Genomic DNA, 26,742 nt, shown 5'->3' with positions numbered 1-26,742 from the left:
TTCTTCCTAAGAGGCAACCAATAGTATGAATTCTGTACTTCTGTTTGTTTTTTTTTTAAATATCATCTTACCCCGCACAAACACCCACACACATTAGGGCCTCAGATGAGCCCGCCCCCTCCCCCCACTTTGCTCATAAGGGAAGGCTGTGTTGTGTTTTCCAGGGTTCCATGGAACACCTCCCCCCTCCATCTGTGGGGATCCTGAGCTGCACGTGGACAGGGCACGTGTCGGTGGAGAGACTCCTGGATGCCCGTTTGAAGACTTAAAAGGTGAGACACTGGCACACACATAGCAACCAGAGACCTTTATTTACTGAAGAACCAGTAACTTTACGGGAAGAAATGGCAAAAGGGAAAGAAGGAAGACCTGAGTGAACTTTGTCTGCAAGGGCAATATTGTGGGGGCCACGCGGGCATGGTGGCCTTGGACAGTGGCCCCGTGGCTCCGGGGAGGGCAGTCCAGGGTCAGTCCTTCTTGCGGCGGTCACCCAGGGTGAGCTTCTCAAAGAGGTACTCGGCCATCTCAACCTCCGGGGCCCCCATCTGGCTCAGCGTGGTGACATGGTCCCCCAGCTCTTTGATGAACTCGACCTGCTGGTCCAGGTAGCGACTCTTGAGGAAGTGACAGAGCTGGGCGTCGCTCTTGCGGGTGGCCAGCCGGTGCAGGTCGAGCAGGCTCTGGTGGACGCGCTTCTCCAGGTGCAGGGCGCACTGCAGGGCCTGGAGGCCGCCCCCCGAGGCTTCCAGGTCGGGCTTCCTGATGTTGCGGAAGCGGAGGCGGCCCCCGCGCCGGTTCTGCAGGCTCATCAGCTCCTGGGCGCACTCGCTCCGCTCGTGGGAGCGGCGCAGGAAGCAGCGGGCCAGGGGCTTCGCGGCCCCGTCCTCGTGGTCGAAGGAGAAGGCCATGACCAGGTAGGCGTAGGAGGCGTGCAGCTCCAGGTTGGCGTGGCAGTTGAGGGCGGCCTCGCACTCGGGGTGGAAGTTCTGGCGCACCTGCGAGGGCGGCGTGATCACAAGGCCGGGCGGCGGGGGCGCCAAGGCGAAGGGGAAGGCGGCGCGGAAGGCGGCGCGGAAGCGGGGGCTGCGGGGCGGGCAGCGGCGGGGGCGCCGGCGGCGCCGGCCGCCTCGGAGCGTCCCCAGGGCGGGTGATGGGGAGGGCCGGGGCCCGGTGGGCTCCGGGCCTGGCGGCGGGGTCCTAGGGCGCCGGCTCTGGGATGGACCGGAAGCCGCGTGGTTGTGCGGCGCAGGCGAGGGGGGCTTGGGGGACCGTTACAGGAAGTGGGTCGAAGGGCGGAGGGGCGGGGTCGAAGGGGGCGGGGTCGAAGGGGGCGGGGCATGACCCCTGTGGGGCGGGTTCCTTGGAAGCCTGGGCGAGGCAGGGCGGCTTTGACTGCCCATCTGGCGTCTAACGAATGTCTCATTGTGCAGCAACATTTTCAATTTGTGAGAACTTTATCTTTTCCTCTTCTTTCCTTCTGTAGCAGCCTTTTCTTCTTTTATACATCCATTTTCTTCCCTTAATATTTTGAGAACGTGAATTTGACATTTTGGTAAAATTCTATTCTTTCTGTTTCCTGTATTATATCTGGGGTTCCCCCCCGTCCGCCCCAGAAACAGCTCATTTTGTTCATGATCTTCTCTTTTACTTTCCGCAAACATTTGGTAAATCCTTTCTTCGTTTAAATTTAGGGATAAAGGACTCCTTTGATTGGCCTTGGTGATTAGGATGGATCTGCTCTAGAGTTGTGAGGTCCATTTCTCTAACAGTCTGCTTGGAATGGGAGCAAAGAGCGTGTCAGTTATTCAGTGCCCTTCTCCTTTGAGTGCACCTGGCATATAGTTTACAAGTAGGCTAAGTACCTTTACTTTCTGACACTGGAAGACAAATGTTTTTCCCTCTGAGGTAGCTATGCCCTGTTCTTTCCCTTCTGTTCAGGTCTGCAGTTTTCTTAATGTCATTCATTGTTTTTAGAGTGCAGTTTTGAGAGATTAATGATGGTCACATGTCACAGGTGCTTATGCCCAATATGAAGGATGAGAGAGGCAGGGCAGGTAAGACAGATGTGTTGTTCCCACAGTAGCTTTTTATCTCACAGTTGACCTAGAACCCTCTATGGTGCTTTAGTTTCAATTACTCTGTTCTGAGAATTTGAATGTGATTAGGTTTTGTTTTGCAGATATTACAAGTTCTCAGAATTAACCAATCTGAGAGCCTTTGCTTTTCCTGTCTCTGAAGAATTTCAGGTCTCTTCATGGCCACCTGTTCTAGTGTGCCTTTGTGTGTGTAAATAATTTTTATTCATCAATATGATTCTTTTTTTTTTACTATATATAAATGAAAATAACCAGCCCGAATAGGCAATACTTTTAAATAGTTTAAAAACTGTGTAGTTTTTCTCTATAGGTATTATTTGTTATAATCAGGTGGAGATAAAGGATGAAAATGATGAAATCATACTAATGTGAAGAAGTATCAGGGAACCAGTATGAAGGAATTTTTAGTAACATATTCTTCAGTAGCACCTCTTTTCAAGTAGACATAGAACATTGACCAAGATAGAGCATATTCTAGGTCACAATGCATCTCAAGAAGTAAAAAATTATTCATATCATGAAAGATATGTTGTTTGATCACAGTGAAGTTGGATTGGAAATTAACATAAATATCTGAAAACACATACTTGTAAACTAATGATACATTTGTAAACAACCAAGTGTCAAAGAGGTCAAGGGGAAATTAGAAATTATTTGGAATTGAATGAAAAGAAAAAATAGCATATCAACATTTGTAGGATATAGCAAAAGCACTGCTCGCATGTTAATTTATATCATTAAATGTCTATATTAGAAAGTAGAGAGCTTTGAAATCCCTTTTCTAACCTTCCACCTTAAAAGGTAGAAGAAGACCAAAATATATCCAGCCAACTAGAAGGAAAGATTTTTTTAATGATATGAGGAGACAAGAGTAGAAAAGAAAACCTAACAACTACAAAAAATAGAACCAACAGATGAAGTCAATGAAATGGAAGCTGGCTTTTTGAGAAAAGTAAACAAACAAAAAGATAAATCTCTATATAGACTAATTAGGAAAAAAAAGAGAAGAAACAAATTACCAGTGTCAGGAATGTGAGAAAAGACATCACTATAGATATAAACTCATTCAAAGGATAATGAGACAAATTAATTGTAATATTTTTATATAATAAGAAATATATATTTAGAATTTCATCCTCAGCTCCTGGCTAAAGGTCCTGAACCTGGTAATTTTCTAAATGATAAGGGCCATACAAGTATTTTTTGTTAGAATATTTGGTTTTCCTCCCTCAAAGACCACACCAACACAACCCAGTTCCTAAAATAGCTCTGGAATTGTAAAGGTGAAAGGAGTACCTTTTATTATTCCTAACAAACTCCCTTATAGAACTGAGTGAATGATAATGAGGTGACTTTTGGGAAGCCCATAGGCCTGGAATGTTGGTTGCCATGGGAACCAATCCTGTGACTAAGGTTGGAACATTCATTCAGCCCTTCCTCCAGACTTCCAGAAGGTAGAGGGGCTAGAGGTTGAATTAATCACTAATGGCCAATGATTTAATCACTCATAATGAGACCTCTAAAAACCTAATGGAATGGGTTCAAGATAGCTTCCTGGTTGGTGTACACATGGAGGTGCTAGGAGCATGATGTAACTGTAAACAGGTGGGTGAGAGGGTCCCTGAAGAAAAAGAACCAGGTATGGTTTTCTTGACATAAGAGAAGGCATTTTGGCCTAAGCCATTTTGTGATCTAAATCTGGTCTCAATGCTTGCCCTTTAACAGGTCTCAGTAATTAATGCTTTTAAGGGAACAAAGAAATGCAGGAACACTGAAAAAGGCAGTCAAAAAAAGTGCAGTGATAAAGCAGAGTCCTATTTCTTCTTCAAGGGATATATATAATAATGTATCTTTGAGTTCTACAGGAACAAAGGCCTCAAACCTAGGTCTAGGATGGAATGTTGACCCTCCTGACTTCAATGAATTAAGGTTGGACTCTGTTGACCTTTATCCCAATTCTATGCTGAATTCTCTGCTTAAGCTCCTTCAGGAATATGCATGTTCCCTCCACTTAAAACTTCCCCAATATTGCTGTTTAGGGAGACACTGCTTTGGGAAAGTTCTTCAGTGTTCTCCTTACTTGTTCCAAGTGATAATAAACCCGTCCTTCTCATGATCTTTGGTGTGGTTGTGTCTGCTGGCTTGACACCTGTGAATAGGTGAACCCATTTTTCTGGTAACAAAACTAGAAGGGCATGAAAGCTCTATACCACTTCCCCCTATACCTTGCTCTATGGTACTCTTCCATCTGTTTGATCCTGAGTTGTTTCCTTTTATAGTAAAGTACTCTTGTTGTAAACAAACTCTTTTCCTGAGTTATGTATGCCATTATAGAAATTATCAAACCTAATGAGGTCACAGGAACTCCTGTTCCTGATAGTGAAAGCATGGGTGAGAGCCTAAACTCACAACTGGTGCTTGAAGAGAGAGAGAGAGGGAGGTGTGTGTGGGTGTGTGGGTGTGTGGGTGTTGGCAGGCTGTTAGGTGGAGGAGCAGTCTTATAGGACTGAATCCTATAAGTGAGACGTGTTCCAACTCTAGTTAGGTTCCTGCTTGAATTTCAGGACATCCAGTTGGTGTCTGTGTAAACCAGCAGGGTCCTGTGGGGCTACTGGGCACACATGCCTTTCTGTGTCCCCTGTTTCTTGTTTTTAAGGAATGAGCTTCAGCCTCCATTACCTTCCTTGAGTTCCAAAGGGGAGGTTGAAACAGTTGCTAATCAGGGAAGGGAGGAGATGCAGAGACCAGGGAGGAGCAGTCAAACAACAATAGTACAGCCTTGGGGCAGGGTCCTGGTTCCTCTTCAAGGAATATACATAACAGTATCTTTGAGCCCTTCCGCAGAACTGAAACCCCCAACAATGGAAGACTTGATGGAGCATTCTTCACTCTAGAAAGAAGGAAGACCACCGGAACCAGCCCTGGGGCCGCTAAACACTAGCTTTGAAAAACAACGCAAGCTTTCCTCTACCCTGATCCTCATCTGTGGGTCCTATTTTCCACACCCAAACTATAAACCACCTCCTAATCTCTTCCAAGGGAGGGGCACAGTCTTTAAGGCATTAGCCTGCTATGGCCTCCTTTGCTGGGCAAAGCAATAAAGCCGTCTTTTTTTCTCCTTTACCCAAAATTCAGTCTCTGTGTTTCTATTTGGTTCCAGTGGACAGAGGCTAAGTTTTGGCAACATTTGTAAAGTTGGAGAATTGGTTGGTGCGGGGGAAAAAACTACACATTTGATGTTAGAAGTTATAATAAGAACAACTTTGTGCCAATAAATTCAACAGCGTAGGTGAAATTTAAACAGCAGGTTAATCTGAGGTATGAACATAGATACAAATACCCTAAATAAAATTTTTACTGAAACAAATCCACAGCAACCATGTTCTACTTATGTACCTATGTTCATTGTAGAAGATATATAAACCCAGAATAGCCCTTATTTATTAAATAATTTGAATTTTTTTTTCAGCTGCATGTGTGGCATATGAAAGGTCCCAGGCCAGGGATCAAATCTGAGCCACCAAAGAGACAACGCCAGATCTTAACCTGCTGCACCACAGTGGGAACTCATAATGTGAATTTTTTTTTTTTTTTAGGGCCGCACCTGTGGCGTATGGAAGTTCCCAGGATAGGGGTCAAATCAGCCACAGCCACTGCAACATCAGATCCAAGTTGCATCAGTAACCTGTGCCACAGCTTGCTGCAATGCTTGATCTTTAATCCACTGAGTGAGGCCAGTGATTTAAAGCACATCCTCATGGATACTAGTCAGGTTCTTAACCTGATGAGCCACAATGGGAACGCCTCCTAATTTGAATTTTCAACCAAAATCTTCCCACAAAGAAAATCCAGGCCCAAATAGCTTTGCTGATGAATTCTGCTAAACATTTACTTAAGAAATAAGCATATTACACAAATTCTTTTAGGAAATTGGAAAGGATGGTATATTTCCCAACATCCTATGAAGTCAGCATTAGCCTGATACCAAAACCAGGCAACACATTATAAGAAAATTGCAGACCAGTATCCTTCATGAATGTAGGTACAACTATTCTTAACAATTCACATGAAAATGGAATCCAATAATATACAAAGTAACTGTGTATTATAGCCAAGTGGAGTTCATCCCAGGAATGCTAGACTAGTTCATCATTCAAAAATCAATTGGTATAATTCATCATATTAACAAACTAAACAAGAGGAATTATATAAAAGCATCTCAATAGATTCATAAAAACCATTTAGCAAATTCAAATAGGTATTCTTGATTTTTAAAAGAAATATTACCAAATTAGGGATTGGGTAGGGAAATTTCTCAACTTGATATTGGGCTTCTGTGGAAGATCTACACCTCACATCATACTTGATAATGTAAGACTGAATGATTTCCACCCTGAGATCAGCAACAATACAAGGATGTTCATTCTTATCACCTCTAATCAACATTGAGCTGGGCATTCTGGCTTACAATATAAGGCAAGCAAAGTAAATAAAAGGCACACAGATGAGGAATGTAAAACTGTCTCTACTTGCAGAGAATATAATTGTCGACATAGAAAACCTTGAAGCATGTACAAAGAAACTACTGGAAGAAATAAATGAGTTTAAAAAGATCTCAATATATAAGGCCAATATAAAAAATCCATCTTATTTCTATATATTAGAAAGTTACCATTGAAAAGGGGAAAAAAATACCATTTAATCCCACTGTCGTTCTGTGGCATTGAACCCGACTAGTATCCATGAGCATGCGGGTTCAATCCCTGGCCTTGCTCAGTAGGTCAAGAATCTGGCATTGCTGTGAGCTATGGTGGAGATCATAGATGTGGCTCAGATCCTGCATTGCTATGAGTGTGGCATAGGCTGGCAGCAACAGCTCTGATTTGACCCCTAGCCTGGGAACTTTCATATGCCACATAAGTGGCCCTAAAAAAGAAAAAAAAGAAAAAAAAAAACCTCATAAAAAGCTATATAAAATACTTAGCTATAAATTTTATAAAATATGTGTAGTTTTATATATTTAAAACTATAAAACAATGATGAAAAAAATCAAAGACCACCTAAACAAAAGGAGAGATATACTATGTTCATAGATTATGAAACTCAATATTGTCATGTCAGTTTTCCCCCAAACTGATCTATATATTCAACATAATTACAATAAAAGTCCAAGCAGGGCTTTTTGTAGAAGTAGACAAGCTGACAAACTAATATACAATGGCAAAGAAAACCAAATATTCGAAGATTATGTATGATTTCAAGTATTACAATAAAACTTGTGTATTAAAAACAATGTACTAAAAAAATTTTATGTAGATGAATGGAATTGAAATATAGATGAACAGAACAGAAATGAATGCACATCTGTGTAGTCAATTAAACTTTGAAAAGGAAAAGTCCACTCAATAAGGAAAGATATTGTTTTAAGCAAATGATGTTGGAACAAGTCAACATCTATCTGCAAAATATGAAAATGAAAAAACTTAATTCATTTCTTTCAGAACATAAAAATTAACTCAGTCTGGATCTTATAGCTACATGTAAAAATGAAACTATAAAAGTTCTCAAGAATCCATAGGAGGCAATTTTTGAGACCTGGGGTGAGACAAAAATTTCTTAGCTCTAAAACATGATCCATAAAAAATTACAAATGAATTTCATCAAAATCAATAACTTGTATTGTTAGAAAAGTACCATTTGGAGAATGAAAAGACAGTGCACAGGCTGGAAGAACATGTTTACAAATCGCATATCTGATAATGAACTTGTACCTAGAATACATAAAGAACTCTCAATAATAAGAAAAAAGGAGAGAAAAAGTGAGTGAAAGCTTTGAACACACATTTTACCAAAAAGTGAGATATATGGATGACAAATAAGCATATGAAAATATGCTCACAATCATTAGTCAGTAGAAAATTTCACATTAAAACCACAATGAGCCATCACTGTACAACTGTTAGGCTGTGTAAAATTGAGGCACTAGCAACAAGGATGCAGACCACCTGGAACTTTCATTTAATGCTGATGGGAGTGAAGAGTGGGGCAGTCACATTGGCTTATGGTTTGTCAGTTTCCTATAAATGGTGACATACAGTTACTACATGACACAGCAGTTTATTCCTAGGTATTTATTTATGTGAGGTGAAAACATATATTCACTTTAAAACTTCTCTACTGATGTTTACAGTTCCTTTTTTGTCATTGCCAAAACCTGTCAAAAGCAAATATCCTTCAACTAATGAGTGGAGATACAAACTATGTTATATCTATATAATGGAATTCTACTCAGTGATAAAAACGAATGAATTACTGACTTAGAAAACAATGTGGATGAGTATACTGCATTATGCTAATGAAAGAAGTCACATTAAAAAGGCTACATACTCTATGAGGTACCATTTCACACCAGTCAGAATGGCCAGCATTAATAAGCCCACAAATAACACATGCTGGAGAGGGTGTGGAGAAAAGGGAACCCTCCTACACTGTTGGTGGGAATGTAAATTGGTACAACCACTATGGAAAACAGCATGGAGGTACCTCAGAAAACTAAATATAGAACTACCATATGACCCAGCTATCCCACTCCTGGGCATATAGCTGGACAAAACTGTCCTTGAAAAAGACACATGCACCCATATGTTCACTGAAGCACTATTCACAACAGCCAAAACATGGAAACAACCTAAATGTCCATCGACAGAAGAATGGATTACAAAGATGTGCTATACAGACACAATGGAATACTACTCAGTCATAAAAAAGAACAAAATAATGCCATATGCAGCAACATGGGTGGAACTAGAGACTCTATACTAGGTGAAGTAAGTCAGAAAGAGAAAGCCAAACACCGTATGATATCACTTATATCTGGAATCTAACATATGGCACAAATGAATCTTTCCAGAGAAAAGAAACTCATGGATTTGGAGAACAGACATATGGTTGCCAAGGGGGAGGGGGAAGGAGTGGGATGGACTGGGAATCTGGGGTTAATAGCTGCAAACTATTGCCTTTGGAATAGATAAGCAATGAGATCCTGCCATATAGCACTGGCAACTGTATCTAGTCACTGGTAATGGAGCATAATGGAGGATAATGTGAGAAAAAGAATGTTTATATATGTATGTTTGACTGGGTCACTTTGCTGTACAGTAGAAAACTGACAGAACATTGTAAACCAACTATAATGGAAAAAATAAAAATCATTTAAAACTGGAAAAAAAAACCCACAAAAGCCTACATATTTTGTTTATATATATATGACATTCTGAAAAAGGCAAAACTTTTATAGACAAAGAAAATAGGTAAGCTTTCTGAGGACAGAAGAGAGGTTTACTACCAGGGAACACAAGATGGGCATTTGGGGAGTAATGAAACTCTTTTATATCTTGATTGTGGTGGTGCCTAACAAAACTGTATGTTTTTGTCAAAATTCTCGGAATTGGACATCAAAAAGCATGAATTTTGTTGCATGCAAATTATAGCTTAATTTAAAAATTCAACTAAATCAGGGACAGAAGAGAAGAAACTAGGAGTTGAGCCAGGGAAATACAACAGCAGACATGTACACAAACATACACATATACACATACTCACATATATAACCTAAAAGCACTTACAAAGAAATAGTCAACTCAGTACACATTCATGCAGAGTCACACGGATCTAGGAGAGACCGCAGAGAGTGATGGCTTGAAGCCAGAACTTCATTCCCTGCTCAGGAATCGAACCTGGGCAGCCTGAGGGAAAACTGGAATCCTAGCCACTAGACCCCCTGGGGCTAGAGGTTAAAAGCAGAACTGCCAGGATTCCTGCCCCCTCCTCCCCCACTGAAAGCAAGAATGTTTCAAGGAGGCAAAGAGTGTAGAAACAGGTGCAAAGTTTATTATTAGAGACACAGGACAACGTGTGGGAGAGCACACCTTTTAGAAGCAAAGCAGCACGCTCAGAGAGGAGTGTGGACACCCCTGCTGGGGGAGGGGGTTAAGTCACTTATATAGGGGCAGTTCTTCCAGGTCTTTGTTTTCCTTCGGGCCAATTATCTGGCTTTGTTTCTCACACCTGATTGAACCCAGGGCCCTCCCAGATATGCTTGTGCATCTTGTGGTGGAGATGGATTCCAGAGCAAGGGCCTATGGGAAGCTTACCAGGACTTATTATGGCCTGGTGCGCCCTCCCTTTCCGACCCTGCGGAGTATTTCTGCACGTGTGGAGTTGGGGGTCTCCCTGGCCCTGAAGATAGGAGGTATGTGACCTCTTGCGCTTTTGCCCAAGCAGGGCTCAGCCCCTCTCTGCCCCTGCCATTACCATTGTTTCAAGCGTCCACAGAAGACAAAGTCCAGTTATTTGCCCTATTCCTGTTGTTATTTCTATCTTGAAGTATAAGCAAGTGGCTGATGAGAAATGTCTATCCTGGAACTTACCTATCTCCTGCCTCACTATGAGTGGCAGAGTGATCCACACATGCCCTAGGAAGACAGTAAGCCAATGCTAAGTACTTCCTGCAGCAAAAATAGTAACTGGGCTGAGAACTATTGATAGCGTAGCTTAAATTTTCCCTAGTTTCTGTGTAAAAGTATTATGTGATATAGACTAAAAGGTCTAACATATTTCACATCAAAATATGGATTAGGAATAATTTCAGGGGAGTTACCATTGTGGCTCAGTGGTAACAAACCCAACTAGTATCCATCAGGACACGAGTTTGATCCTTGGCTCTGCTCAGGGGGTTAAGGATCTGGCCTTGCTCAGTGGATTAAGGATCTAGCTTGGTGTAGGTCTCAGCTTGGATCTGGCATTGCTTTGGCTGTGACGTAGGCCGGCAGCTGTAGCTCTGATTCAACCCCTAGCCTGGAAACTTCCATATGCCATGGGTGCAGCCCTAAAAAAAAGGCAAAAAAAAAACCTTTCCGGATTTATTTCTACTTTTTAAAATCATACATGATGGCCCCTTGAAAGTGACGTAAATAGAAAGTATTAACTATGGTTTAAAAAAAAAGAAGCAGTTGACTGCTACATTTTTTTAGCTACATCTGTGACACGAGGAAGTTGTTAGACCAGGGATTGAACCTGTACCATGGTTGTAACCAGAGTCACAGCACTTAATGCACAGAGCCAAGAGGGAACTCCTACATGGTTTTTATTTTAATGACTTTTGTGTAGTCTTTCTGGCCTTATCCAAATTATAGTTATGGAATGATATGGGAATTTGATGACTGATTTCCCCTTTGAGAAGGAGATTATACTATTTGTATGTTTATGTTTTACCCTACCTGTACAACAAAAATAAATTAACTTTTCTTCTACATAGGGGAAAATTCTGTAGCATAATAGAAAACCTGAAAACAATTAAATAAATGGTGCCTTCAGTATTCTGTGAAATTTTGGAGTGTCATATGGGTTAAAACCAAATTAATCTGAAGGAAAACTATATCATATATATTATTTTCATTTACATGAGATTCTTGACTATATAAATATGATTTATTGGAAATCTTTTTCTATGGAGAATATGTAGAGCATTTTCGAGAACAGCCTTGTGTAAAGAACACTACATAGGAGACAAGGAGCCATACAAAATTTACAGACAAACTGTACCCTAAGGAGACTGGAGATCTGAAAAGTCCATTTGGTGCCTCTAAACAGATTTCGGATGAGGAGAGCTAAAGTCATTCCTACCACTTGGCAGACACTGAGCTGTATGTAAATTTTATGTCTTTTGAACCTTGTAAACTTTATCTCTTTTGAACTTTAGAACAGCAAATCTAGGCGTTCCCGTCATGGTGCAGTGGTTAACGCATCCAAATAGAAACCATGAGGTTGCGGGTTTGATCCCTGGCCTTGCTCAGTGGGTTAAGGATCCAGCGTTGCCATGAGCTGTGGTGTAGGTTGCAGAAGCAGCTCGGATCTCGTGTTGTTGTGGCTCTGGCGTAGGCCGGTGGCTACAGCTCCGATTCGACCCCTAGCCTGGGAACCTCCATATGCTGTGGGAGCAGCCCCAGAAATGGCAAAAAGACAAAAAGACAAAAACAAACAAACAAACAATCAAAAAAGGAACAGCAAATCTAAAATGGCACCATGTATACACGTAACTCGGGTAACTTTCAACTGTCCCATTTCCCAAATAAAGAAACCAAGATCCAGCTACGTAAATAAATGGCCTCAAGTCATACAGGCAGTGACAGAACTAAGCAGTGAATCCAAGTCTACCTGATACAAAGTTACTGTCACTGAAAGATACAATTTCTCAAGGGGGTGTCTAGTTATTAGACCTAAGAAGGTCTAGTATAGCACTGCCGACTAGAAATATAATATTAGCCAGAAGTATAGGCCATATATGTCATTTTAAATTTTTTTAGTACCTACGTTGTAAAAGGTAAAGAGAAATAGGTGAAATTAATTTTAATTATAGATTTTATATGATGCTATATATGCAAAAATTTAAATTTCAATAAGTATTTAATATAAAAAATTAACAATATATTTTACAAGCACCTTTTGAGCTAAGTTTTTGAAATCCAATGTATATTTTACAAGTACAGCACATTGTAGTTGGACTAGTTACTTTTCTTTTTTTTTTTTTTTTTTGGTTTTCAGGGCCGCACCCATTGCATGTGGAGGTTCCCAGGCTAGGTAGGGGTCGAATCGGAGCTGCAGCTGCCAGCCTCCACCACAGCCACAGCAACGCGGGATCTGAGCTGCATCTGTGACCTACACCACAGCTCACGGCAACGTCAGATCCTTCACCCACTGAGCGAGGCCAGGGATCGAACCTGGTCCTCATAGATACTAGTTGCATTCATTACCACCAAACCACGACGGGAACTGCTGATTAGTAACTTTTCAAAGACTCGATTGCCACATATGGATAGTGCCTATTATATTGGAGATGGCACTTCTAGAGGAGAACATGGCTCAGAGAGCACCTTCAAATTGGGTTGGAGGAGACAAGCTGATGTGAGGACTGATAAAGAAGCGTGTATCAACTCCAAGGGACTACTCCCTGTTATATATATTGAAATGGTATTGAAATGGCACCTGAAATTCAACAGAGACCCTCACGAGGTAGCGTCCTGATGTCTGCCACATGACCCCCAAAGGTTAGTTCTAGAGGTGCAATTTCAGGCATGGATCTTGCCAGTGAAGAGGTTTGTCTCCACATGGAGCGCCTGCCTGTAGGAGGCGGCATTAGGAAAGGAGCCCCCAGGGCTTGGGAGCATCCCCAGGTTCCTGGGACAACACCCAGAATGAGATGCCCAGACCCGGGCAGAGGGCACTCTTGTCCTTCCTCTGGCTGTCCGCTCAGCAGCCTCCAAGCCATGGGCACAGTGGGAAATATCTAAATGAAGACACCCACAGGGCCAAGCATTTTAGAGTAAAAAGAGATGCTCTAATCTCAGTTTCAATGTCGCATGCAGCCTAGAGACACATGGTCATCCAGCTGTGTGAATACTTCCGTTACTGGGGAAATAGTCTTGCCCATGTCAGCTGATTCCATAGGTGGGCTGTCCTAACTCCTCTTTATATCGTCTCTGCATCTGCCTCCCTAAAGCTGCCTCCACTGGTCGTAGTTCTGCCAAATGGAGCAAAAGACCCTCACCAGGACTCATTTCCAATTTTCCAAACCTCATTTCAAGAATGACAAGAGTGCTCATATGTCAGTGTCACTTTGGTGGCCCACACTGCCTGCTGGACTTCCCTTATTTACTCAAGTCTGCATTAGAATCAGAACCTTAGAAATGCAGAGACTTTCCAAATGATGTTGGAGGTTTCAGAATATCCTGGCAGTTCTTTGTCGATTGATCTGGACATGACACTCCCATTAATTTATACTAAGCTTCCATTCGTTTTTCCAATGGCTCAGTTAACACTGTTCATTCATATTAAGGCACAAACTCCCCTGGGTGTTTCACATTGATTGCCATCATGCTGGTTCTCTTCCACCCAGTATAGTAATTCATCTTTGGAATTTAAGGCCAGGCAGTTGTTTGCCTAGTAGGTTTCACCTTGTTGCCTTCACCTCATCATTTTCTCCCAGCAGGTTCCGTAATACCTGGTTTTCCACTATCTGAGTTCTATTGGAGCCTACTTTTCTGCAGAAAAGTGTTAAACGAAGCAGGTCTGAGCCTCTTATCCTCAGAAGGGATACCAATTTGCAAACTTGTCACATTGTCCCTAGGCTGATGTCTGGGAACTTGGGTTTCAGTAGGGTTCTTTTTTCTTTTCTTGCCAGATACTACCATGTATTAGAAGATTATTGCAATGAAGACAGTGTGGTATTGGTGTTGGGATAGGATACTGAGGTGGCAAAAGGAATGACTCCTCCTTAGGATGGTACAATTGGTGCTGGGGTAATTGGTTATTCATCTGCAAACAAGTGAACTGTCTCTCTACCTTGCACCCTACAGCAGAAATAAATATATACAGACTACTATATATAAAATAGATAAGTAACAAGGGTCTACTGTACAGCACGGGCAAATCTACCCAATGCTCTGTCATAACCTCTTTGGGAAAAAGGATCTAAAAAATAATGTATGTATGCATAACTGAATCTTTTTGCTATATACCTGAAAATAACACAATACTGTAAGTCAACTATCCTCCAATAAAATTATAATAAAAAAAGATCCTCAGGACACCATCAAATTCCTAGAAGAAAACATAGGCAAAAGACTCTCTGACATCAACATCATGAATATTTTCTCAGGTCAGTCTCCCAAAGCAATAGAAATTAGAGCAAAAATAAACCCATGGGACCTCATCAAACTGAAAAGCTTTTGCACAGCAAAGGAAACCAAAAAGAAAACAAAAAGACAACTTACAGAATGGGAGAATATAGTTTCAAATGATGCAACCGACAAGGGCTTAATCTCTAGAATATATGAACAACTTATACAACCCAACAGCAAAAAAGCCAATCAATCAATGGAAAAATGGGCAAAAGACCTGAATAGACATTTCTCCAAGGAAGATAAACAGATGGCCAGCAAACACATGAAAAAATGCTCAACATCGTTGATTATAAGAGAAATGCAAATCAAAACTACCATGAGATACCACCTCAACCAGTCAGAATGGCCATCATTAATAAATCCACAAATAACAAGTGCTAGAGGGGCTGTGGAGAAAAGGGAACCCTCCTGCACTGGTGGTGGGAATGTCAACTGGTACAGCCACTATGGAGAACAGTTTGGAGATACCTTAGAAATCTATACATAGAACTTCCATATGACCCCGCAATCCCATTCTTGGGCATATATCCGGACAAAACTCTGCTTAAAAGAGACACATGCACCCGCATGTTCATTGTAGCGCTATTCACAATAGCCAGGACATGGAAACAACCCAAATGTCCATCGACAGAGGATTGGATTTGGAAGAGGTGGTATATACACACAATGGAATACGACTCAGCCATAACAAAGAATGACATAATGCCATTTGCAGCAACATGGATGGAACTAGAGACTCTCATACTGAGTGAAATGAGCCAGAAAGACAAAGACAAATACCATATGATATCACTTATAACTGGACTCTAATATCCAGCACAAATGAACATCTCCACAGAAAAGAAAATCATGGACTTGGAGAAGAGACTTGTGGCTGCCTGATGGGAGTGGGAGGGAGTGGGAGGGATGGGGAGCTTGGGCTTATCAGACACAACTTAGAATAGATTTACAAGGAGATCCTGCTGAGTAGCATTGAGAACTTTGTCTAGATACTCATGTTGCAACAGAACAAAACGTGGGGAAAAAAATGTAATTGTAATGTATACATGTAAGGATAACTTGATCCCCTTGCTGTACAGTGGGAAAAGAAAAAAAATTAAAAAAAAAGAACCATCCGGAGAAAACTTTCTCGTTGCTTTCTCTCCTTGGGATATTTTTCTTTTAATTAAAAACAAACCAAAGTGAAACAGAACAAATAAAAATAAAGTGATCTGGAATAATGGAGGCAAGTGGAATTAAAGAAACTTTTCCATTCAAAACATTGTCTAAATAAATGTCTAAATTCATCAGAAAAAAAATTAAAAAAATAAAATTAAATTAAAAAAGATTCTATGCGGGTCAATGACTGAATGGGAAAGGTAGAGCTTTTAAACTTTTGGAAGACAATGTACGATGCCATTGTTATGACTGCGCAGTAGGACAGTGAAGCTTGGTTCACCAAACACATGTCACAAAAAAATGATAAGTTCAACCATATTAAAGTTAATAATGGCTGTTTATTGAATGATACCTTAAAGATAGTGATCAGATAAGCTACAAATGAGAGAAGATATTTCCCATACCTCTCACCTACAAAGGATGGTTTATAGAATAAAGAACCTCAAAAAGCAGTATGATAAAGACATAAACAACCTGGTAGAAAATTAGGCAAATGAAAGGAACTGTACGTGTTCCTTAGGGAGGTGCTTTGAGACTTGAGTCCCTATAAGCTGGCTTCTCTGTCCTTTTGTCATGGCTTTGAGGCTTATTAATGCTCCAGTTCCATGTTCTAAGGTCATTTGTACTTTGCCTTTCTTGGCCCTAGAATCAACCATTTCTCCAAGGAGCCCGGATTCCTTTTAGGGAAGAGGAGTAAAGGGGAACCAAGACCGGCGTGCTAAGTGTAATTATGACTACTGTGGTGTCACTCCTCCCATGCCCTCTCTGCGACAGACAGGGAATATTTATATACACACATACATGCACAGACATGCACACCTACACATTGCTATTTATGTTTATTTCCACACCCACCTTCAGTGCTGAAAACCATTGCATTCACACCAACACCTCCGTTTCTAATCCATCAGCACAAAGCTCAATCTCATTTTTTCCGTGGATCTCAATATTTTCAATATAGTCACTTATTTGATCAAGTCCCTTATATGCACTGAGCTCCCTTTGCCACTGTGCCACCTTCCTCACAGCAATGACTTCCTGACCCCATGTGGACCTCCTGTTTGTCCTACCTGGTCCCCGACAGCCTCAACCAGACCACCCTCACGACTGGGCTCCTTGTTCAGCCTTGTCAGGCTCTAGCACCAATGCCAGGCCTTCCCCTCTGCAGTTGCTCAGGTTAGTCCGCTCAGGGCCCCATGGCTTTCTCTATCCTGTGCAAATGCCTGTCCTGCTTGTTTCCACCTAATGGCTTTATGACTGAATTGTTCTGCAAAAAAAGGGCTGGGGAACAAAAGAGCTCCCTCTAGATCTTTATAGTTTCATTTTAATAATTATCTCTTCATTTTCTGAAAATATGGTATGATTGAAGGAGGGGAGGGGCAGGGGAATGGGCCAAATATGTGAAGGAGATTAAGAGGTACAAGCCTCCAGATATAACATAAATAAGTTACAGGGAATAAGTACATATAGGGAATATTATTGACACGCAGTCCGTGATATTCTAATAACTTTGTATGGTGTCCGATGGTAACTAGAATTATTATGGTGATTATTTCATAATGTACAAAAATAGCAAGTCTACTCCTGAAACACACACACATATATATTTTTTTGTCTTTTTAGGGCAGCACCCACGGCATACGGAGTATACCCCAGCTAGGGGTTGAATCGGAGCTGTAGCCGCTGGCCTATACCACAGCCACGGCAAGCCAGATCTGAGTTGTGTCTGCAACCTACACCATAGCTCACTGGCAACGCTGGATCCTTAACCCACTGAGTGAGACCAGGGATGGAATCCGCGTCCTCGTGGATACCATTTGGGTTCGTTAACCACTGAGCCATGATGGGAACTCCTGAAACTCATATATTGTAATGTCAAGTATTACTCAATAAAAAAGAATTTTACTTATAACAAACCATCTTTTACTAAATAAGTCTTTATAGTCTCATATAAATATTTTCTTGATTAGTAAAATATATAATGTTGACATAAATGACAATTTTTATTTTTGAAGAAAGTGGTTGAAAAACATCCCTAGGAGCAAGAAAGCTAATTGTTGGTGATTTCATCTACAACTGAAAGTAGTAAAGGTGAATTTTAACAAAGGTGATTTTCCCTTCTAAGAAGGCAGTATGTAAAGTCCAAATTGGAAAGTTTTAAAATTAAATAGAGAAAGCTAGTCACTAAAATGTGTAACTTCCATATGAATAAATGTAATTGTATCTTGACTCTGCGACTGCAATACTTTAGTTGCTCATGAGGGGTTGTTCTCCACTATATTTGGGGGTGGCAAAATTCTGCTCCCCTTCATTATTAAATAACCAGCTCTTTTTCATGTGGTTGCATATGCTTAAACATAATTTTTGGGTATTTTTGTGTTCAAGGTGTTAAAATCCATTACTGCCAGCATCTTTTTTGATGCCCAAATGGCCCCACGTTTGGCCACTTGGGAGGCCCTTCAAACTGGTTATTACATGTTCACTTTTTTAAAAATGTGAAATAATTTTAGACTTGCAGAAAAGTCGCAAACATTAGCACAGTTTCTGTGTCTCCTTCACCACACTTTTAATGTTAACAACTTTCATAACCATAATGCAAATGATCAAAATTAGAACATTAACAATGATAAAGTACGATGAACTAAATCACAGATCTTATTTGATGGCATTGAAGTTGTCATGTCTCCTTATTATAGGACAGTTCCTTAGTCTTTCCTCGCCCTTCATGATATAGACACTTTTAAAAGTACTGGTCAGTCTATAGAATATTACTCCATCTGGATGTGTCTGATGTTTTCCCGTGATTAGAGTGAGCTTATGCATTTTTTGCAAGAATAACAAACAAATAATTTGTTTGCAGTGCATCACATCATGGATTCATGATGCTGAAGTGTCTTACGAGGTGTTGTTAAACTTGATCACTTGTTTAGCTGATGCAGAGGGTTCAGAGCAGGCCTCCCTAAGACACGCCACTTTGGCATGTGAATTATTTTCAGCTGCAGGCAATCTAGACCCTATGGGCTCAAGACAAACTTTTACCCATACCTCAAAGGATTTAAATTGGGGGTCTTGCCATAATAACAATGAGTACTAGAAATAACGTTTTATGACCTATTTGTGTGGTAGGACCATCAACTAATTACTAAACATCTGCTCTTCTTATGGTCCTGTGACTTACCCTCCTCCCCCCTGAAACTCCATACCCTAATCCCATTCCTTACCTCAGGATGGCATATATACCTCATTTTACCTTTCTGTCTCTGAACTTCTCATGTATATGAGATTCCTGTACGAATGAAATTAAATTTTATTTTCTCCCATTAATCTGTCTCAGGTCAATTTAATTTTTAGACCAGCCAGAAGAATCTAGAAGGATAGGGGAAAGTTTCCTTCCTCCCTGACAGCGGTATCTGCTGGATTTCTCCACCAGAGAGTTACTATTTCTCCTTTTGTAATTAATAAATGCCTCGTGGGCACAGCTTTTGAGATTCTGCAAATCTCTTGTTTCTTTCCATACTTTCATGCACTAGTTTTAGCATCAACTGACACTTCTTGCAGGTGCCAGTTTTCTCTATGATGTTTGCCCAAAGGTGATTTTCTATTTCCTTCATTCCTTATTCATTTTATGTGTGTGTGTGTGTGTGTGTGTGTGTGTGTGTCTTTTTGCCTTTTCTATGGCCGCTCCTGTGGCATATGGAGGTTCCCAGGCTAGGGGTCGAATCGGAGCTGTAGCCACCAGCCTACGCCAGAGCCACAGCCACGCCAGATCCAAGCTGCGTCTGCGACCCACACCACAGCTCACGGCAACGCCGGATTCTTAACCCACTGAGCAAGGCCAGGGATAGAACCCGCAACCTCATGGTTCTAGTCGGATTCGTTAACCACTGCGCCACAACGGGAACTCCCCATTTTGTTTTTTTTAAGGCCACACCTATGGCATATGGAAGTTCCCAGGCCAGGGACTGAATCTGAGCTACATCTTCAATCTACATCGCAGCTGCATCAATGCCGGATCCTTTAACCCATTGCACCAGGCCAGGTTTCAAACAAGGTCCTCTGCAGCGACCTGAGCCACTGTAATAAGATTCTTAACCCACTGTGTCACAGCATTTTGTACAATCCACATGGCTTTACAACCTAAGTCACTAACAATGCTGCTTAAAGGGAGCAATTAATTTCAGTTCTTTTTGGTATCGCATATGCAACACTTACAATTTTTTTATAATTGGTATTTGATAGTATTTCTGATTAACAGAAAAATAGCATATGTTCTTAATGTAATGTTTTTATGATGACAAAACATTTTTCCGAGGTAATTTTTAGATGCTGATATTTACAAATTCAATTCAATTGGGGTCTGAAGTGAAGATTATGTAGTCCAACTTGGCATGCAGCCATTGTTTCAAGCCATCCCTTCTGAATTCTACTATTATCAGTCAATAATATCATAAATGCAAAGGGTCTGGGACAATCAAATGGTCTGATGAACACATATATCTCTATTCTTCTTCGAATCATCTATCAATATATCGATCTTTGAGAGTTTCTGAAACTGTGATTTATAGCAAAGTGTAAGAATCTTTCTATTTAAGAAATGCAATAATACATGTTTTTGTCATACTCTAATACATGCTTCCAAAGTTTGTTACATTTGTTTATTTATTATATTTCTTCCATAAACCTAGGATGGTTTAAGTTTTCCTTCTTTTCACTCTCCTTGGGGATGAAGCAGTGATGATGACATTTAGGCATATAGCATGAGATTAGATGCTATATAAATTAATTATAGCTTCTGACCTGAAAGAGGTTTAAGCACACCAGTAACCTCTATACTAGCGAGCCTGCGATAAATGTTATCAAAAGGGTACAGTTGAGGCATTTTATAGTTTAATGGAGAGAGAGGTAGTTTATGGAAACTGAGGCTTTTCATAGGAATAAAGAGACAAACTTTAGATATGTGGATATGCGGAGAAGCAGGGCGCCCCAAGTATGTGGAAAATATAAGTAATAGATTAGTGGGGTATGAATGGAGGTGAGAGCCCATTGCTGAAGCAGAGTCAAGGTTATATTTATATAGACACTGAATAACAGAGGGACTCACACTAATGTCTGGGGCAAAGAGAAAATGGTGACTGGATGATCCCTTTAGGGTAAGCAATAGTTAATGGTAACTTGAACTAGGAAGCAATGGAAAAGGAAATAAAGAATGACTGGGCCAGAGCTGGAACTCTTAGAAACTTCATATCCTAACCATTGCTTGCAGGTGAGGGATGAGAAGAAAAGATGTATGTAGAAGATGAATGATATTGGCAACCTGTGCAGCTGGGATGGAGATGGGAGACTGGCAGTACCATTCAGAGGAAGAGGAAGTCAAGAGAAAAAGCCTACAGAGGCGCATGTGCTGGCGTGAAATACACCCAATATTAGCACCTGATAGAATCCTGGGACTTCATAATGCTCCAGTCTACACCCAGATTTTAAGAAGATGAACTAAACCGGGGGCTACAGAGAAGTTTAGAACTTAGAAATGCAGCTAAACATTCAATTAATTTGATTACACATAACAATATCACACTACTACTGCATTATTAATAAAGAAGGTATATCTTGGTGACTCATGCATGGGAATACACACGTGAATACATATCAGCCTTAAAAACACAAGTCATGTGAATGTTCTCATTTCATGAACCTGACTAGTATCCATGAGGACACAGGTTCGATCTCTGGCCTTGCTCAGCGGGTTAAGGATCCAGTGTTGCCATGAACTGTGCTATAAGTCACAGATCTGCCACTGGGTAGGCCATAGCTATAGCTCCAGTTTGACACCTAGCCTGGGAACCTCCATATACCATGGGTGCAGCCCTACAAAGACAAAAACTAAAAATAAAAAAATAAATGTTCTCGTTTCATTTATATTCACAGTCTTTATCGTCTAGAATCATGAAGAAAAGTGCACAGAGGAGTTCTCTTCATGGCTCAGCAGTTAACGATCCTGACTAGGATTCATGAGGAAGTGGGTTTGATCCCTGGCCTCACTCAGTGGGTTAGGGATCTGGGGTTGCCATGAGCTGTGGTGTAGGTCACAGATGTGGCTCGTATTCCATGTAGGCCAGCAGCTTTAGCTCTGATTTGACCCATAGCCTGGGAACTCCCATATGCCCCAAGTGTAGCCCTAAAAAGCAAATAAATAAATAAATAAATAAATAAAAATAAAAAAAAAAAAGCACAGAAACTAAACGCTTTGAGAAAAATTTCCACTGTACATCAAGAAACTGGTGAGCTCATGGATGGACCCAGAGAATATTATACTTAGTGAAATCATACAGAGAAAGACAAGTATTGTATGATATCACTAATATGTGGACTCTAAAAAATCAAAGAAAGGAATGTATGTAGCAAAACAGAAACAGACTCGCGGATATAGGAAACAAAGTGGCAGTTACCAGTGGGAGCAGGATGGGGGAAGGGGCCTGACAGGGTTAGTAGATTAAGAGGTACAAACTACTACGTAGAAAATAAATAACTAGGATGTATTGTACAGCACAGGAAATGACAGCCATTATTCTGTAATAACTTTTAATGTAGTATAATCTACACAAATATTGACTACTATACTGTACACCTGGAACGAATGTAATATTGCAAATCCACTACACCTCAATAAAAAAGAAACTGATTATTCATGGAATAAATATCTGCTGAATGTTAATTATATCTGGTACTGCAACAGGGTGAAAAGATGGAAGGAAAAATACAAGTTCATCTCTTCTCTCTAGTGACTCATCATCTTGGTGAGCTCAAAAGTGGTCTTATCTGAATGCTGATTAGAGTATATTTTCATTTGTTGTATACCAGAGATTATGTCTCATACTAGACCATAAGCTCCTTGAACTACAAGGTCTTACTTCATTTTAGCAGCAATGCATTGTTGATTATTTGTTCAAACTACTAATCCCACACTGTAAGTCAACATATTCCTGTCCTGAAAATCAGAGTATTCAGATAGAATTTATAAATAATAGGAGCTTGAAAGATCTTACAGGCACCCTTTATAAAGCAGGGAAAAATATTATCATGTAGGAACTAACATAAACAGTAAGTTAAACTTAGCTGTTAAGAGTCTGTCTCTGCCCCTTTCGGGGGAACTCTGTCAGAAGCACTGACTGTGGAGTTCCCGTCATGGCACAGTGGTTAACGAATCCGACTAGAACCATGAGGTTGCGGGTTCGATCCCTGGCCTTGCTCAGTGGGTTGAGCATCCGCTGTTGCCGTGAGCTGTGGTGTAGGTCAAAGATGCGGCTTGGATCCCGCGTTGCTGTGGCTCTGGTGTAGGCCGGTGGCTACAGCTCTGATTCGACCCCTAGCCTGGGAACCTCCATATGCCACAGGAGCGGCCCTAGAAAAGGCGAAAAGAAAAAAAAAAAAAAGTCACATACACACAATTAGTTTTTCAGCTAACTGCCTATGGCAAACATTCATGTTCTAATAAACTAGGTATTAACTGACACAATGAGTGGTATCATGTAGGTTATTGCAATTATAAACCATACTTAACAGTTTAGAAAATCAATAACATATTAAACTAAGGTTAGTGCTTCTCAAATAGCTCCTTGGCAAGCAGTTGTTTTCTGACAGATTGTGACTGATTCTTCTGCTTCTTGGGAGGTTGAACATGTTCTGCTGCCTTAGTTACGATACGAGTTCATGTCTATGGAAAAAGCACATAGAGACACAAAGACAGACACCTACGAACCAGGGGACCGCATCTCACCTTCCATCGGCGAGCGGCTCATTTGTGGATCTGCAGGTTGGGGAGGAGGCAGAAGAGGGAGGGCGGCAAAAATCCAGGCCTGTGCCTGCTTCCTATGCTGTCTCCACACACAAACCTCTTCACTGGTTCAGGGTAATTAAAGGAAAGGCAGGGACGAGGGTGACAGATTTGGCAGTTCTCTTTAAATGGGAGTGTGCTGTCCCCAGCAGTCAGGGGGCCTACGAACCATGAAAGAACTCTCCATGCTGTGGCTCCTTCCTGTCACTGCTTCTACACTTCATCTTGAAGCTACCAGAGAGAGAAAAATGAAGATTCACAGAAAACTTCGTGGCAGTGATTCCCAAAGCAAGCTCATCTGTGTTTTGTCAGAGTGTCTACCTGAACTTCTGGAGAGGCACGTTAGTCAGAGGAAAGCCGGGAGATGTCTGTGAGGACAATAAGGAGGCAGCATCATGCTGACTCATCATTCTGTGAAGAGTGAGTTCAGAGGTGCTATACAAATGTGTGCTAGTCTCATCAGAACCCCCACACCACGTCCAAGGCCCTTCGTTAAGCTCCCCTCTGTAGGGTTCATCCTTTATACACAAAACCTCACTTTCTGTCTACTTTCCCCTCTTCCCTACTGCGTGTCCTACAGCAAAAAGTTATTCACACGAAGGCATCTCTTATTAATGCAGCACAGGGACAACGTTACGGTACAGTATTTGTAAACGGATAAAAGAGATGTGTCACGTAGAATGAAAAACATGCAACCGGGAGACAGGAAACCTGTGTTCCTCTTCTGCGCTTGGGGTGAAACTCTTGGGTACCCAGGAGGAAATGACAACACCCAGGACCTGAGTGTTCTCGTGTGTACAGGGAATTGGCCGAGATCTGATCTAGGTCCCTTTCAGTGTGACAGGATGCCAGGGGTCACTGCACAGCTTCTCTGTGCTGCTTACCGGCAGAGCTTTCTCCCGTCCATGCGATCTTCACAACGCCCTCCTGAGGGAGGTGTTGTCACCCCATTTCGCGACAGCAGAGCTAGGGCTTGGAGAGAATGTGCCAGAGACACAGCTTGCAAGTGGCTTGGCCGGAGCTCTGGATTCTAATGACACTCCTCAGCTAGACCAAACCGTTGTGGATGGGCAAAGCTACTTTTTGTCATGCGAGCTGTTCCCCTTAGTTCTTGGGTTTAGGAGCTAATCCTGAGAGATGGGCAACCTACGTCAATAGTATTGAGGGGTCGGAGGAACAGTGGATTCTCAGCCACGCTCCCGAGCTCCCAGACCTCCTCTTGGTCCTTGCCCTAGACATCCCCCACCTGCACATGGTGCCTTCAGCCCTGCCCTCTCCCATCCTTTGTAGCCTCAGGGCCTGGTTCCACAAACCGTCAGGCAGTCCGTCAGCTTCCAGTGCAGTAACAGGCATGGGTGTGGAGGGCACGCACCCACGAGGCAAGCGGAGGAGAGATCCGGCCAGAGTCCAGACGGCCCCTTCAGAGTCTCACCGACCATGCAAGGAGAAGAGGGGGCACACAGGGGGGGGGGTAGGCCACAGCGTTTCCTGACTTGAACGTCACAGCTCAAGCTCTTCGCTAAGTGCTTTTGGAGATCTGGTGATTTCGACCTAGGCCCTGAGCTCAAATATATCCTGATGGTGTCCAGCTCCTGGGAAGCATCGGTCCCCGGGGTGGGCCACTAAGGTCCCTGACCTGGCCCTTCCAAAATGACAAAAGGTTACCACATGGTCCACAGGCAAATGCCCAAATGGTCTCCAAATGGCTTCCTCTAACAGCCTGTAAAACTCCCTTGACCTTAGGCAAATGTTTTCTTAACTTATAACCTATGGCCTTTATTCCAAGGACTAGCGCCTGATGCCCAGCTTCAGAGAGCTCATTCAAACAGACCAGCAACACACGGTAGACCAAGATCGACTTTCCTCAAAGCCCACCTCTGACGAAACTGGTCCACTGCCTTCTTCAAGTCAGAATCTGTGTCGCAATTTGGTGGCCTTTGAATAAGAGTAAATTGCTTTGGGGGGGGGGTCTTTTCTAAGTCCGAAGTATGCTGACAGCTTTCTTTGGAACATGCTGATATTGCTGCAGGTGTATGTAAATGAAAACAAACAGGCTTGTCCCCCTCGGGTCATGCTGAGTGTCTGTCTGTCTGGCTGCGACAGCATCGGAGCATGCGCAGTACCCAGCTCATCCCCAAGCTGAAGCAGCAGCTCCGGCGTTCTCTCCCCCAAGTGCTTGGCGGAGCTCTCTCTGCAGCTCGGTGCCCAGTGTTTCTGGGGCAGGTACTCCAGGGAAAGGGCTCTGTCTTCCATGGGAGAAATCTGTTTCCCGGGAACACGTGCATCCTGGTTCCCGAGAGCACTTCGCACCTGCTTCTGCATCCACTGGCGCTCAGCGAACCAGCAGAACGTCCTCAGGGTGAACCAGGGACTCTGCAGCCTGTGTTTCTTCTTGGCTCTCGAGAGGAAACAACTCCATTGAATCTGGGCTCCCTTCTCCACCAAGCAGACTGTTTCTCTAAGTTGTTTCAGGGTTCTCAGCCCGGATGGAAAGCGAGGCCTGAGTGCTGGGACAGGACGGTGCCCGGGGTTTGAGGAAGCCGGCCTCTGCCCAGGCTGTGAAAGCAGCACGCTCCTTGCCAGACAGTTTCGGAGTTCTCGCCGGCTGCTTCTGTGTTAAGTACAGCTCAGGGGAAGGTCTCCTGTTTCTTTCTCTCTTAGAGCTGACTCCGCTAGTTCTGAGGCCAGCGATTCCTCTGAAAAGTATGATTTAGTAAATCCTCATTTCTTGTGGGAGCTGTTTTACTGGACGTTTCTCAAAAATCTACTGGAAACGATGTAATCCATCCAACATTGACCACTCAGCAAAGGTTGTAGTTATGTTCTGGAATGCGACAGTCAGACTCTGTCCCTGCCCATTATACAGACTGTCTCAGAGTCTCATGAGACCACCTCACCCTTAGTTGATTGTATAAAG

At 42.1% G+C, this 26,742-nt stretch overlaps 1 protein-coding gene across 1 annotated transcript; it reads right to left on the bottom strand.

Annotated features, from left to right (window-relative positions):
* Positions 1–299: 299 nt before the first annotated feature.
* LOC125117997 (ferritin heavy chain-like) lies at positions 300–25,178 on the bottom strand. Its single transcript, XM_047764178.1, has 2 exons — positions 25,072–25,178; positions 300–1,197 (listed from the first exon to the last, which is right to left on the bottom strand). The coding sequence occupies exons 1-2, from the start codon at positions 25,176–25,178 to the stop codon at positions 468–470; spliced, it is 837 nt and encodes a 278-aa protein (XP_047620134.1). The 3' UTR covers positions 300–467.
* Positions 25,179–26,742: the final 1,564 nt, after the last annotated feature.

The sequence above is a fragment of the Phacochoerus africanus genome, chromosome X, assembly GCF_016906955.1.
Source record: "Phacochoerus africanus isolate WHEZ1 chromosome X, ROS_Pafr_v1, whole genome shotgun sequence".
NCBI lineage: Eukaryota > Metazoa > Chordata > Mammalia > Artiodactyla > Suidae > Phacochoerus > Phacochoerus africanus.
The sequence above is the reverse complement of the archived record's forward strand: the minus strand, read 5'-3'. Positions and strand labels throughout refer to the sequence as shown.